This window comes from Purpureocillium lilacinum, assembly GCF_023168085.1.
Source record: "Purpureocillium lilacinum CBS 284.36 DNA, scaffold_2, whole genome shotgun sequence".
NCBI classification, from domain to species: Eukaryota; Fungi; Ascomycota; class Sordariomycetes; order Hypocreales; family Ophiocordycipitaceae; genus Purpureocillium; species Purpureocillium lilacinum.
This window is the reverse complement of record NW_027072112.1, coordinates 6,891,146-6,905,619: the sequence shown is the minus strand read 5'-3', so window position 1 is coordinate 6,905,619 and position 14,474 is coordinate 6,891,146. Positions and strand designations below refer to the sequence as shown.

Sequence of the window (14,474 nt, the reverse complement as noted above, 5' to 3'; positions counted from 1 at the left end):
GAAGTATTGACAAGCAACAAGGCAGCCGTTCTTACCCTTCGAAACCCACGACAACAATCAGGCCAGCAGTATGTCGACTCGATACACGAGACCATCGGCGCCCTAAGAGACCAGGGAAACGCGGTGACAGTTACATGAGTGCCCGTCAGCAGTGAACATGAGCTCCTCAGACTGGCCAAGGACGAGGCACGGGACGCCACGCGCGAGGGCGCGACTCCCGCAGCGAAGTTTCCCAGAACACGGTCGACTACACTAGGCATTGCCAGGGCGAAACAGCGTGCGGACAATAAAATCCCGAGCAACGTCGGCGATTTCACTAAGAGAATCGACGGAGCGCTACCAGGGAAACACACTCGCCAACTGTATGACCAATTGACATGGAAGGAGGCCAATGTGCTGGCACAGCTCAGGACAGGCATGGCGCGACTCAACGACTACCTGTACCGCATCAAAGCAACAGCGTCACAACAGTGCGCTTGCGGACACGCCCGAGAAACAGTAGATCACTTCCTTTTTTCGATGCACCAGATGGACAGCATTTCGCACGGAGATGATTCAATGCACAGACAAACAGCGAGGGAACATTTCGTTCTACCTGGGAGGCAAGCAACGATCGGACAATGACAACTGGGCGCCAAACATGGAAGCAGTGCGGGCCACGATCCGCTACGCGTTAGCAACAGGGCGATTGGAGAACATACGACATTGAGGGGTCCTTGACGGATCAGCCATTCATTACTAACCCCTTTGCACATCACCCGTGCATCCAACAACAGGCACCGCTTCAGCCGCCGTAGATAGGACTCTGAACACTTGAAGAATCGCCTTCAAGCTTGCTTGTTAATAAAATCACACGGGAACAGGGCTTCATGACGAACGAGAAAGACAAACAGCTGGAGGTGGAGAAGGTACGGGCTATTTTGAGACTTTGTCAAATTTTGGAAGCGAACGTGTACGTAAAGCAGATAGTTGCTCTATTGGCTAGCCGGCCACCGGGCGTAATCAACTAGTGAGTGTATTAGCAACACTGAACCCTCTGAGTTAGAAGGCTGAGGGGTTCTAGGTGAATTGCTAAAACATAAGTCAGGGCGGTTTGCAGATTAATATGGTGAAAAGAATCAGACCTGGACTTGAGATTCAGCATATCTGCGCGTTTCCTTAGTGCTTCTTCACTCTTCAGTTCCTGAGGGCTCGCGTATTTCTTCAAACGATTCACATCGGCTTTTCCTGAGGTGGGAGGCACGCTCCTCGAGGAAAGCATTTCCCGCATGTTTACAACGGCTGAGTTTCTTTTCTTTCTTTGGAGTTCGCGATCTGAGAAAAGATCTTCAAAAGGGTATATTCTTGAGCTCTCGTAGCAGGCGGTTCTCTCTCTCAGCCTCAAAGTTGTTTCGACACAAATCCAGATGTTCCAATGATGATAAGAAGAGAAGTCGGTTGTTGTGATACAGAAGGAGCACTGTAAAACGTTGAGGACCAACTGGGGTCCTTTATATTCCTTCTAAACCCCATGCGGAAACCACTCGCAAGAGATCATGGGAAAGGCCTGAAGATAGGGTCAAACTGGTCAAGATGGTAGTAAAAGTGGCGGTGGCATGATGTTGGCGAGAATCTGGTATTGAGTTCGTAAAGTGGGAAGCTGAAAAATTTACTAGCTGATTTTAATCCGGTGCACTGCCCCAATCGGGACGAGCTTCCCACCATCCGCGTTGATCAGGAATGCGGGCCAGATGTATTCGTCAAATCCCACCATGATTGCACAAGGTTGGTCTCGGATGGGGTCGGCGCTAGATGCCCCGTCAATGCAGTAAACTGTGCCACGAGCGCCGCTGGCGAAGCCAACTTGTGGCCAGAGGTTTCAAGTCAGCATTGGGCGGGCAACAACGCATACGGGGACATGTTTCGTAAGGATGCCTGCCTCGTCATCCGGAGCAGCAGTCGCGCCGGGGCCGACGTTTGTAGAGATGACCAGGATGACTTGGCGGCCGAGGCGGTCAAGGTGGTTATGGTTATGTAACTACTCAAGTCAAGAGGACGAAGGTCCGAAGAACATATACACGACAGCGGTGCCTAAGTGGGTCGGGGCACACGCTCGGCCTGGAACGAAATATCGTTTGACAGGAGCCGGCTGGGCCCACTGAGCAAGCTGCATAACCTTGCCATACACATCAAAAGGAATGAGTACAGGTATAACCTCTTTCGGAAGCAGTTTGGCGAAAGTTTTCGGGCTCTACAGTGACACACGATGGAACTCTTAGTTCCTATTGCTCGATACTGCCCTTGACAAGGATGAGCATATCGAGTGGTATCAGGACAATTGCTACGACGCCCTTATGGATGATTATTTGGTACCACAGGATTGTCAGACCCTCCACGAGACACGGAACTTGCTGCAACCGTTTGGGAAAGATAACTCTCCTTACTGAGGGTTATGGTTCAATGCTTGATCGTACGTTATTCCCGATTGATGTCCTCACACAAGCACAATCAACACGCCTTCACCAAATACGAAGCAAACCAACAGCTACTGGGACCGGCTCTGACGAGCTGGCATATCTTCGATAAGTACTATTAGTGAATCCTATCATCAAATTCTGCGGAGGCGCGCAGCATGCTACTCAGTGAGACGACGATAGCTATGAAGTTCAAGGCGGCAAAGAAGCTAGAGCAGCATCAAAGACGTCGCCATGAGAATTAGGACTGGCATGACCATGACATCAGATTGCACCATCTTCATCCCTCCCGCCCGAGCAATGACTTGCTGAGGCTGGTAGGGAGGCGGCTCGGTAAAATTTGTTGTGCCATTCCAGCAGTATCTCGAGAAGCAGTCGACACACTTTGCAGGCACAACAGTGCCGGTACGATTGAAACTGCGTGATAGGATGGCGCATCCCACACATTCGGGCCAACTCGTGTCGATAGTGCCATTTCCCATTGTCACAACGTTGTAGCCGTTTTGAATAATTTGGTCCCTCTCAGAGTTGTTATACGAAAGATCAAATGTGGACACGTTCGAAAACGCCGTATAGGGTGCGTTAGGCAGATAGACGATGAGGGGCGTCGACATGTTTGTACAGCCGAAAAAGGTCGGCCTTGAGTTAAGACCGAGGTTCACGAACGTATTCTGGTTTGGAACCGTCGGGAAGGAGCTCGTGTTGGTGGAAACTCCACTGACGGACTTATTGAATGTGGCAACAAGAGCCGTCCCGTTGGGCCAGGAGGTGGATGTATCTGCGGAGCCATCAATGGCGAATATGGCGTCAACATGTCGGCCCTCAAGAAGGAGCGGGTGTAGAGGTATATTCTCAAGTGCTTCGCCGCCATCGACTAATGTCAGCAGGTCCGCATTAGCGTTGATGTTGGCTTCACTATTGAAACCTTGGAATGGATTGGGCCAGCTGGCAATGTCGTTGTTGTTCTCGCCAATATTCGCGAGCGTACGATTGAGAGCGCCAGTGAGCAGGTCTGGGACGCCAGAGACTTTTCCGATCTGTAGAAATGCTTGATTGAACAGGGAGGAGGACGTTCCCATGACAAATCCAGCATTATCCAGTCCTGCGATGCATTCACCTTGTCGGGGGATTGAGCCGTTGCTGAAGTTGCTCGCAACGAATTGCAATGGAGCAAAGGCGGCGACGCCTGAGTCATACGAACCCATTTCCCAAGGATTAAACTCGAAAACTGACGAATTGAGAGGTACTTGAAGTTGGCCAGGGGTCCTTTCAATGGCGACAATGATGGGCATAGGGGCGAGAGCTTGTGTGAAGTCAGTGTCATTTGCGATAGACGAGAACGTATACGCTGTAATGTGACGCTTAGCTATTGCTTGTACAGGTATTCATGTCTTTTGCGAGGCGCACCTGGTCCACCGTCACTGGCATTCACCAGCTGATACGATAGCGCGCTTCCCCAGTAGTCGGTTATTGTAGTGTTGAAGCCGGCATCAACCTTGTCTTTCACCGTCTGGTAGAGGGCGTTATAGTACTCTCCCGGGCGAAGACCGGAGGGTCCTGCAAGCTGTTATAAGTCTCGCATCTTTCGAGGTCCGTCTAGACGAGACAAACCTTCAAGAATGGAGTTGTTAAACTGCCAGAGCGTGCTGAGAAATCCGCTTGTTGACGAGATGATGGAATCCACGGTAGTAAAATTTTGAACATATAGGCTGCCGACGAGCCAGCTGCCCCCAGACAGTCCGCTCAAATAGGTTGTTGCCTGGAGCAGACCTCCGAGTTGGCCTTTGCTTGTCGAGTTGGTGGTGCGGTTGTCGAAGGCGGCGATGGCACCCGCACCGTTCATGAGTGCGCGATAGCCACCACCTGACACGGCGACAGCAATTCGTGGCAGTCGCGAACTGGCATTGCCGCTCCCTCCGCTAGCAATGTTTCTGATGTAGCTCTCAGCATCGAAGCCACTGATGTTGAGGCGCCCAAGAAGTGACTCAAGCGCTGGTGCGGTCTCGTTGCCTCGGAGCGGCAGCCAGGATGTCTCCTGGTCTGATAGCGTTGAAGCTGCGCGGATCGTAGGGCGGGAACTCGGGCACGGCACCGAAGCAGGCGCGTAGCCGTTAGGGGCTACGGGAGCCGCACGTGGCTCGTTAACATGGTGTGTAGCTGGATTGATCAGCCGAACTGCGTCTCACTGCCGTGGTCATTGTCATACCGCCTAGTGCACACAACAAGCCCAGAGTCAATCTCACACAAAATTGCACCATGATGGTCGCGAGTTGAATACGAGGTTCAACATCGGATGCTCTGCGTACGTTCAGAATTGTGTTTGCGGCTGTAAGCAGAGGCAATAGATCAAGGGCGCAATTTTTATTTATTCAAAGAGCTGGCCTCCCGGAGATTGATCTTGCTGCGCGACGGCCGCGGGCTTGTCGGTCGCGTGGCCCATCCATGGCAATTGGATCAGAGCACCCAAGCCGCGATGTGGCGTCTACAACACAGGATGATGGGAATGTCCAGTGTGTCATGTGGGTACCGGTGTCTAAGCTGAAGAATTGAGTTTGCGTTGCTCAACGTTCGTAAGACCATTGCGTCTCCTGTCTGCTCGGGCGCCACTCACGTTATGCGGAATGGGTGTGGATTGTTTGACTTCACAAAGCTGGACGGCGCTCCACTTCATGTACAGTGTTCATGATCGGTGGGCTGATTCGTCTTCTTAAGCATGGCTAGAACTTACAAGTACTTGACAGGCTTTCTGTGACTAAGCTGATCACGGCCAGCTATGAAGCTTAACTCCAGCTACACAGCCGTCCGCCTGGGACATTGGCTACATGTCGGACTCTAGTGAAAGGGAATGCGTTCCATTTAGGCCTGGACCTATGAAGAGGCTTGCTAGGATTAGATCCCCCGTACTGCTGGAGTCCTCTGCGAAATAGCCGCTTCGACATCCGGGGGTACGAGAGTTACATTATCCTTCAAGAAGAGTCAGCAACCGCAAATAAACGTATAAAGCATCCGGCGACGGCTCCCGCTAGCAAATCTAATATATCCAGCAGCTGTACTGGTTTTGCCTTTTACACGCAGGAACCCCTAGGCAGATATGGCGCACAGAGCCCTACGTGCCGGGGCAGCTTTCTGCCACTTCATGGTGTTTGCGTCGTCGGTCATCGTCACGGGCCTTGTGTCCTCATTCCTCAACAGATGGTCTTTCCGAGGGTACAGGGTTGTCTATCAGGAAGTCGTTGTTGGCACTCTCCTCACTCCTTGCAAGTCAAACCGCGGCAGACTCTCTAACGTTTACGCAGGCTGTCATCACTCTGGTCGTGTACATTTTCGCCATGTTTATGCCAGTGTTCAAGTCGTACCGCGGCTACTTTGTGCCTGTCAACTGGATCTTCTCGTACTTATGGATCACGTCCTTCATCTTTTCGACGGAGGGTTGGAGCGGTCGAATTTGCGCCCAAACGCCACTAGGAACGGGCCGATGCTCGCAGAAGAGGACCGTCGAGGCGTTCAACTTTCTTGCCTTGTATGTTTGGCACAAACGCGGACGAATAGTTTACTCGCCGTAGGCTAATGGCGTCAACGCAGCTGGTTCCTCTTATGCAATGTTGTCGTTGAGGGCTTTCTCTGGCACGCCACTCGGGACGACACGTACATGACGCCTTCTCCGGTAGTCAAGGAACGGCCGGCGACCGGAAACACGGAAGGGAGTGCCGCTGCGCCCGTCGAACAAGACCCACCGGGGAGCCTAGCTTGAAATCATGGCTTGGCCTGTGGGTAATGGGAGGATTACTGAAGACAATAAGACTGAAGTGTAGCCTGGTTCGGTCGTCAGCCTAGCTTTGCGCGTATGGCACGTAATAAGGCCTAATTGTGCACTATAATATGTTATACGTTAGTACTGTACAGCTTGTGCGACGAAGCATCTTATGCACGCCAGTGTACTCTAGCTCCAGCTTCGGTATAGGGGCAGCTGCAGACCAGTTTTCTCTCGTCATTGGCGAATCTTGAGCACATGGGTGAAAGATATGTCGATGGCGGCTCCAACCGAGCTTATTCTCGGGTAAATCACTGGAACACGCAGGTTTAGCCCAAGCCACCCGATTTGATATACGGACTGCAAATCATCATTTCAATTCTTATAATCCGCCGTATGCCGCAAAGTCAAGTCCATTTCTATCCAGATTGTTATTAGGTGCAGCCATCTCCCCGGCCGCACGGCGTGTTTTACCATGCGATCTTCGCAATGGGCCCTTTTGGGAACAAGCGAACAGCCAACTTGCGGATCTCGCCCATGCAGCGAATACCCAGAGCAAGAGGCAGCGAGATGAGCCAGAACTCGATCGGCACCGAAGCAGTGCCGAAGAGGCTCTGGATGCCCGGGACCTCGGTGACGAAGACCGCAATCACAGACTGACGGCCATGCTGAGAAGCAGCCACGGTTCCTTCTCTTTTCGGTAAATGGATCGGCATGGAGAATACTAAGCCTACGGTACCGCACGGACAAGATGTTTCCCCACTTCAGGATGACCTCAGTGACAAAGTAGACGCACTGGCCGACGGAATTGAAGTTATTGAGCTCGTCCTGCGAGTATCCGTGGAACCTCTCCGTATATCCCTCGAAGAAGAAGAGCTGGCTAATCGATATGTCGGCCTTTTTCCAGTAGTAGAGAAAGTAAATGGCATGAGTCGTGCACATCTCCATGGTTCCGGTGAAAAGGTAGGTCTGGATGTAGATCTTTGCCGTGATGAGACGGTCGCGCTTGTGGTTGCGGGGCGGCAGGGAAAGGAGATCAAACTCCTCCTTCTCCATGATCAGGGACGGCGAGAGGAACACGTCGGTGAAGACGCAGATGATGATCATGAGGAAGGTACTCGGGCAAGGGCACGCCAAAAAAAAAAAAAAAGAAAAAAAAAACCCCCCTTACAAGCACAGGCCAAATCTCGGACCAACCGCCAGCAGGGAGCTCGTATGCGATGACTGAAGGGAACACGAGCCGTACCAGTCCAATAGCCTCAAAAATGCAGTCGAACTTGTCTAGGAGAATTAGGTCGGCTGCTTCAATGGCTACGTCATTGCCCGTGACAATAGACTGCTTGACTTAGTTCTCATATAGTTAGGAGCTTGATTATTACTATGCGTGCACATCTGGCTGGATACGACTCGGACTACTTCATCGCTATGTGTCCCTGATAATGGAGAGTTGCAAACATCCTTAGCAAAAAGACTGGAAATAGGTGCGCCTGCGGAGTAGCACATATACCGGACATCGACATGGTGAGAATGCGGCCAGCAGCGCTGCCATCAGATCAGATTAACAATCAGATATATCAGTCAGATCAATCAATTCAATTCAGATACGGATTTTTATCAGATCAATCAGATCAGATTCAGAGGGCCTACGATCTGATATATCTGATATCCCTTACGATTTTGGCCGGCCACTTACCCTAAGCCACTCGATGGATCTAAATTTAGAAGTACAGTTAACACGTCTGCAAAGCCCCGACCAGGGTACGCGTCTAGCGCGACGCGGACTTGTTTACAAAGGCTGAACACCCAACACTCCACTGTCTTGCAGCACTGTCAGCTCCTGAATCCCCTTCGGCGACCAACCCTGAATTGGTCATGTCGAATAGTCCTCCAGCGGCCAGCTGGGCCAGCAGCCCACCGTCGAAGCCGTTGCTCTCACCATTTTCATCGCTGGGCTCCCGATCAAAGAACATTGCCAAACAGTACGAAGCAGCTTCTGCACGAGCCTCAACAAACGATTCGTCGGTCGAGGACCTATACAAGATCACTTGGGGCCAGCGACGTTTTGTGATTGGAACTTTGTTAGACAGGCGAAAGAGCAGGGGTAGGCGCAGTTGGATTGGCAACTACGGATGGTTCCTGGCGGAGTTAAATGCAGACAGCACACCGGGCGGCGATATTTGGTGCTGCAGGCTCTGTGATGATAAGGGTACACCGCAATTCTTTAATGCGCAATCCACCTCCTTAGCACAGGCGCATCTCCGCAAGTTGGCATCCCATCACATAACTACAGGGCTCTGCTGACGCTTTCAGGGCTCACAGGGTCACCGAGAACCCCCAGCTGGCTTCGTCCGACGACTGCTCCGTGGTTGATCTCCAGCAGAGGGCTTCGCTGAAACGACCGAGTCCGAACGGTGCTATTGTTCCCCGAGCGAAGATTACGCGAATACGAGAGTTGTCGGTTGGTTACATCGTCGATTCAAATTTGCCCTTTGCTACTTTTGAAAGCGCCTACCTGCAGGAGCTATTTCGACAATTTGATCCTGACTTTGGTCGGCAAATATCGTGGGGCAGGACAACAGTAAGAAAGGATGTCGGAGACGTATTCACCCAGAAGAAAGCGTCCGTGAAGGAGGAGCTGGACCACGCCATCACGCAAGTGCATATCAGTTTTGATCTATGGACCTCTCCCAACAGGCTCTCCTTTATTTCAATTTTCGGCCACTTCCTTGACGAGAAGCACCATTATCGCAATCGGCTACTAGCTTTCCGGCGGCAGGTTGGGCCGCACGCGGGTGAGAACATTGCATGCACAATGAAGAGTGTCATCCGCGATTGGGGGATTGAGTCCAGGCTTGGGGTGGCGATTTGCGACAATGCAAGCAGTAACGACACGTGTTTGCGGAGCCTCTACGCGACTCTCGATGCTTCGATGACCCGTGCCGACACTGAGGCGCGAAGAATGCGATGCTTCGGACATATTCTGAACTTGGTGGCGCAGTCCTTCCTCTACGGCGAAGATGCTGCTTCCTTTGAACTCCGCTCCGAAGCCTACGGCATGCTAGAACAGGTAGAAGAAGACCTCGAACACTGGCGAACGAAGGGTCCAGTCGGCAAGCTGCATAACATCGTCAAATTTATACGGGCCTCGCCACAGCGTACCGAGGCCTTCAAAGCGCACGCTAGGGAGCAAGAGGAGTCTCAAGAATACAAGCTTGCGGAGGAGTCGACCGCGGAGCTTGAAGTCCTCCAGAACAACAGTACTAGGTGGAATTCGACGTATATGATGATCGAACGAGCCTTACTGAAGCAGTCTGAACTCAATAGCTTTGTTCAAGACCTGGGTCTCGAAGCAGATGCATCGAAGCGGGTGCCGTCAGCAGATGTTCTGACCTCTGACGACTGGAAAGTGCTGCGAGAAGTTCGCCACATCTTGGAGCCTATCTACCATATGACAATGAGGACACAGGGATGGGGTACTGGCAGTGGTCACGGCCGACTGTGGGAGGTCATGGCAGGGATGGAGTTCATCCTAGACCACCTGGAAGACTGGAAGGCGCTCTATGAAGATAGGCTTCTCGATTCCGTCAATCACAGCCAGAATCCACAGCCCGCAACACCGAGTCGGAACCGGGAGCGACCATCACGCCAAACACGATTGCCATCGAGACTGCAAGGATGCGAGGTGCTCACGCCTTCGCGTCGTCATGGCCAGCTAGACGCTTGGCCGTACTCACCAACTGTCACACGATTTAGTGAAGCCGCTTTGCCTGAGCACTCTCGAAAGGAGTACGTGCAGAATGACGCTCAGTCCATAACCAGTATTGCGAGCATGGAAGAGCGAGAGCGGGCGAGCATTAGGGCAAGTATCAACAATGCTTGGGTGAAGCTTAACGAGTACTACACGGCCCTCGGCCAATCGCCACTCTTCGCGGCCGCCGTCATCTTGAACCCGGATCTTGGCCTTCGATGGCTGGAGGCTAACTGGACTTCTCCAGAGCAGCTGCGCTGGCTTCGGGACGCCAAGGATGGGGTCAAGCGATACTTTGAGCGCTGGTACTCGAGCGACGAGACGGCATCCGGGGAGCCCGTCTCCCGAAAGCCACCCATAGCGCGTCGACCGGAACCAAGCAAGTTTGAGCAGTGGGTGCATAGCCGACAGCCGAAGCTCTCCGCATCAGGTTGTGAGCTTGAGAGATATTACCGGCTCGAACCGGAAGAAGTGACAGATCCGATTCAGTGGTGGGTAGATCATCGAAGTGCGTTCCCGCAGCTCAGCAGGTTTGCACTGGATGTGCTTGCCATTCCGGCCATGGCGACCGACTGCGAGAGAGCTTTCAGCCTGGCGAAGCTTACTGTCACATCACAAAGGCATTCTTTGCTTGGGTCGACTGTCGAGGAACTGCAGCTCTTGAAGAACTGGGTTAGAGGAGGCTGTGTGACGTTAGGCGGCCTCTGCTGGAACAGCAAAGCTGGGGAGAACGTTATACTAGGTTGAGTCGCACCCGGATATCAGATATCAACCAATCAATCAATCAGATCAGATATGTGCTGAGGACTAACAGATCAGATCAGATTTAGACGCAAATCTGATTTGATTGATCTGACGGCAGCGCTGGCGGCCAGTGCATTCAAGTTGGCGAGCACTTCAAGATCGTTGCGAGGCAGTCCAAAGCATCAGTCAATACGACGCTCCTTGAAGCAGGTATTGTGTGCACATGAGCAGACGACATTGCAAGTAGATGTTCGCTAATCTCCACGGTTCGGCTGTGATCTCGGTTGCTTCCTTCGTAGTCTCAAGCACTCGAAGTGAATCTGATAGAGTCGCTGGGAGAATTTGCCATGACTCGCGTGGCAAGCATGAGAAGGAATAGGATGAATTGGACTGATGATGCGCTTCTGAACCTAGCTAAACTGTATTCCTGCTCGGTTGTAGCCGCTGCACGGGAACGAACAGCGATGAGGCCGAGTAGCAAGCGATACTGCAGAGGATCTCCAAGCCAAATATGGACCTCCCTTCGGGCAAAACATATTCCTCTCATCATCCTTCCGTTTCATGTCGGAGTCGCCTCAACGCTATCAAGACGGCGGTTGGCTGGCTCTGCGTTGTACTGGTTAGTCGTGCATTCGTTCAGGCTATCGTTCCCCCATCCACAGAGTCACAGACGGCTCACTTACCGAAGACAAATACTGTAATAGCCTGCCTCCCGCTTCCACCCAAGACTCGTGTGGTAAACTCGCCCGACTCGCAGCTGTGGCCAAATTTGTTTGGCCCCATGTAGTGGACATTCCAAGATAACCACACTCCATCGCCCGGTCCGTAACTGGCAATGCGGTAGGTAACGGACCCACTGATGCCGACGCCGACGTGACGTGACTTGCAGCGCCACACACCGCTCTCCCCAGCTCGGATCTCCTGCGGTGGCTGTGACTCGGGCGCATCAGTCATCCACTCGCCATGCTCAAGGCTAAGCGACTGAGAGTCAAGGATTAATTCCTCATTGGTCTGATTTAGGAAGACAACGATGAGCTCTCTAGAGGCCATGTTGACGTCGATTTGATGCCCTCTTGGTGTTTGAGGGACTTTGGACTTTGGTAGCAGGGCATGATCAGCTGTTAATAACTTGACTCCTATCACGCAAACTTACGAACCTTCTGACGCGATGGCGGAGAACTGATGGTGGGTAAATAGTGTATCTGGTCCCACGGAGCTGAAACTTTATTTTTGCTGTAACAGCAGCCGGGCGTCATTACAATAAAGCTGATAACACGGCACCTTGGGGTGAAAGTTTGTTTTTCCTGTCTGTTAAATTGACGATGCAGCACTCGAATCACGATGGGGTGCCCGTAGTCAACGATGAGGCCAGAACTGTTGATTCTATTGCTTAAACCTGAAGTTCTTGTGGGTTCAGACCGTGTTGGATCCGCGACAGGAATTATGAAGGCGCACACATCATTATGAAGGCATTCAGATCATCTTCATCATCAAGACGGAGGTTATTATTGGTGTCGTCTTGAGTTGCTTGAGGATTCTTGAGGATTGTATCTTCATCTCCTCGTGATCCTTTTGTGCGTAGAAATGGCGGTCTGGCCGACATGCTTCGGCATATTGCATATGCGTCAGGCTGCGGCGCGGTTCATCCGGACACCCCGGATTTCCTCATCTAGCCGCGCCTTTATTCGGTTTTAACAAACCAAGGTTGGCGTTGACGTAGGACAGGTCGACTGACATTTGGTGGCGGCGGGCAGAGGCGGATACCACTCCGTGCGCTCTAGCATAAGCCACTGAGCACCACGGACTGTCACTGCCGGCTCGCGGACTTAATTGGCCTATCACCGCGTTGTCGCTGACATCCTTCACTGGAAGCGACCAGCATCCGGCCACTGACCCTTCCAAGGTTCCCGTGGCTGCTGGCCCGGCGACCAGGTTGCCTACCCATGCCTGCCTGAGCTAGGGCTTGGTTCAAGTTGTCGGGAAAGACAGGGTCCCCTCGCCTGCTAGCGCCCCTCGGCAGCCGTCGATATCCCGCACCACCTGTGATCGCCGTGCAGCAACGTGCAGCGGCGCCGCCTGCCGCTTTTTGTTGTCCGGGCTGTGGTTGGCCGCGGTAACGTTCTTGTTGCGGCGCGTCGCAGTAGGTGCGTTGCGTTTGCATTTTGATGCCAATGCGCTGACCTTGGACGCTATAAATGCTCGGACTTAAGTACCTTAGATAGATAGGGTATCTTAGTAGTACCTGAGGCGATGGCCGCGGCAAGCAAAGTAGCGGCAATATTGTAGATACTCTACCTACCTAGGCAGTAATTAGTACCCCCAAGTACTGCCCGCGGTAGGCCGAGAGACGCATAAACGGGTACTACAAGGTGTGCCTTGATGCGTCGGTATCTAAGCGTCAGGACCTTACCTGCGTTGTTACAGTACAAGACAGTACAGTACCTCGCCGTCGTTCTTGCCGCGCCCGCACCTAGACACCTGTCAGGTTCCGTGCAGTCCGAATGTGTCAAGCACTACAACGGAGAGCTATTGGCTATTGTACAAGGCAAGTCATCTTTCTCGGCGAGGCGGTTCGCGCCTGACTCACCCACGCGCGTCCCACCCGGATATCGTCGACCGACGATGACGCCTGGCCCCGCCTGCCGACGGGACCCTCCCACACGACGCACCTCTGGTATTGTGCACAATTTTTTGTTACAGCAGCACCGCACTGCCTGCCTGGCGGTGTGTCCGTTCTCCGGAAGCCTCGGGAGTCCCTCGATCGCCCTTTTCCTCGCTTGGGCAAGCCGCCCAGGACCCGTGGGATGGCTGGTAGCTCAGCGTGACCACCCCCTCCCCGCCCGCTGACCAGCTCCAGCTGCCGCCTCCCGCCTCCCGCCTGCCAACCCCCCCCGGCGTACTTTCACCCACTCACTCCAGCTCCAGCTCCAGCTCCGAGCCTCCACCAGTACCAGAAATTCGAGGTACGCGCCGGCCACCCGGCAGCCCACCCCCGGCGCCGGTCAATAACCGCAGCTTGCGCCGATGAGCGCCAGCCGTCCATGTACTGCATATGGCCGCCGGCCAGCTCTCGATGCCCTGTGGACGTGCTTGTAACATGTTCCCCATGCCTGGCCCGGCCCCGTCCACCTCAGTCAGTGGCTCCACGTCTGCGGCAGGCTCGGCCCTCCGTGACCGCAGCTGCCCCAGCGCCGGCGGCGAAATAAGAAGAGACCGAGCCATGTCCGTGACCAGACCTGGAATCTTGGATCTTGACGCCCTCCTTCCCTCGCCGTATCTTAACAGCCCTTGTCGTGCCTTGCCTTGCCTTGTTGCCCGCTTGACGACCTATCCGCCGGTTGAGCTCCAGTCTGCTGGCGGCTGGCGTAAGCGCGGTTTGCATTGACCGTCACCTAGTAATTGCCCGCTCACTGTCGACACGTCGGCGTCTTGTGCCCGTACATCCAGCATTCGGCAAGCCGAGGAGGACAGACGCCGTCACGAATCACGGCAGCTGTAAGCCCGCAAGCTCTCGTCGATACAGGTCGCGCATATCCAAAGCTGCTACTGGTGCCGTTGCGACGTCCGCCTGTCGGGGTTGGCGGCGGGGGCGTGGACACTGCGGTGATATCGGCCCCTCCCCCACCACCTCTTGAGCTTTGCACTCCGAACGCTTTGCCCTCGCTGCTTCGCCGGGGCAGCTACTTCAGAAGGCACGTCGCCGCCGTCAATTCTCAATCCCTTTTCGGCCATCCACGTTGTCGCGCACTGCCCTGTAGGCGCGCTGCCTCGCTTTGCC

General features: G+C 53.5%; 2 protein-coding genes across 2 annotated transcripts; one reads left to right on the top strand and one right to left on the bottom strand.

The window, feature by feature from the left end:
* Nucleotides 1-5,782: 5,782 nt before the first annotated feature.
* Nucleotides 5,783-6,204, top strand: PLICBS_003870 (uncharacterized protein; the record flags this gene model as incomplete). The annotated part of the gene is made up of 2 exons (XM_065600321.1): nt 5,783-5,973; nt 6,036-6,204. 2 exons carry the CDS (start codon nt 5,783-5,785, stop codon nt 6,202-6,204), a joined length of 360 nt encoding a protein of 119 aa, XP_065456393.1.
* Nucleotides 6,205-6,674: 470 nt separating this feature from the next.
* Nucleotides 6,675-7,311, bottom strand: PLICBS_003869 (uncharacterized protein; the record flags this gene model as incomplete). Its single annotated transcript, XM_065600320.1, has 2 exons — nt 6,675-6,892; nt 6,939-7,311. The coding sequence occupies 2 exons, from the start codon at nt 7,309-7,311 to the stop codon at nt 6,675-6,677; spliced, it is 591 nt and encodes a 196-aa protein (XP_065456392.1).
* Between the last annotated feature and the right edge of the window lie 7,163 nt (nt 7,312-14,474).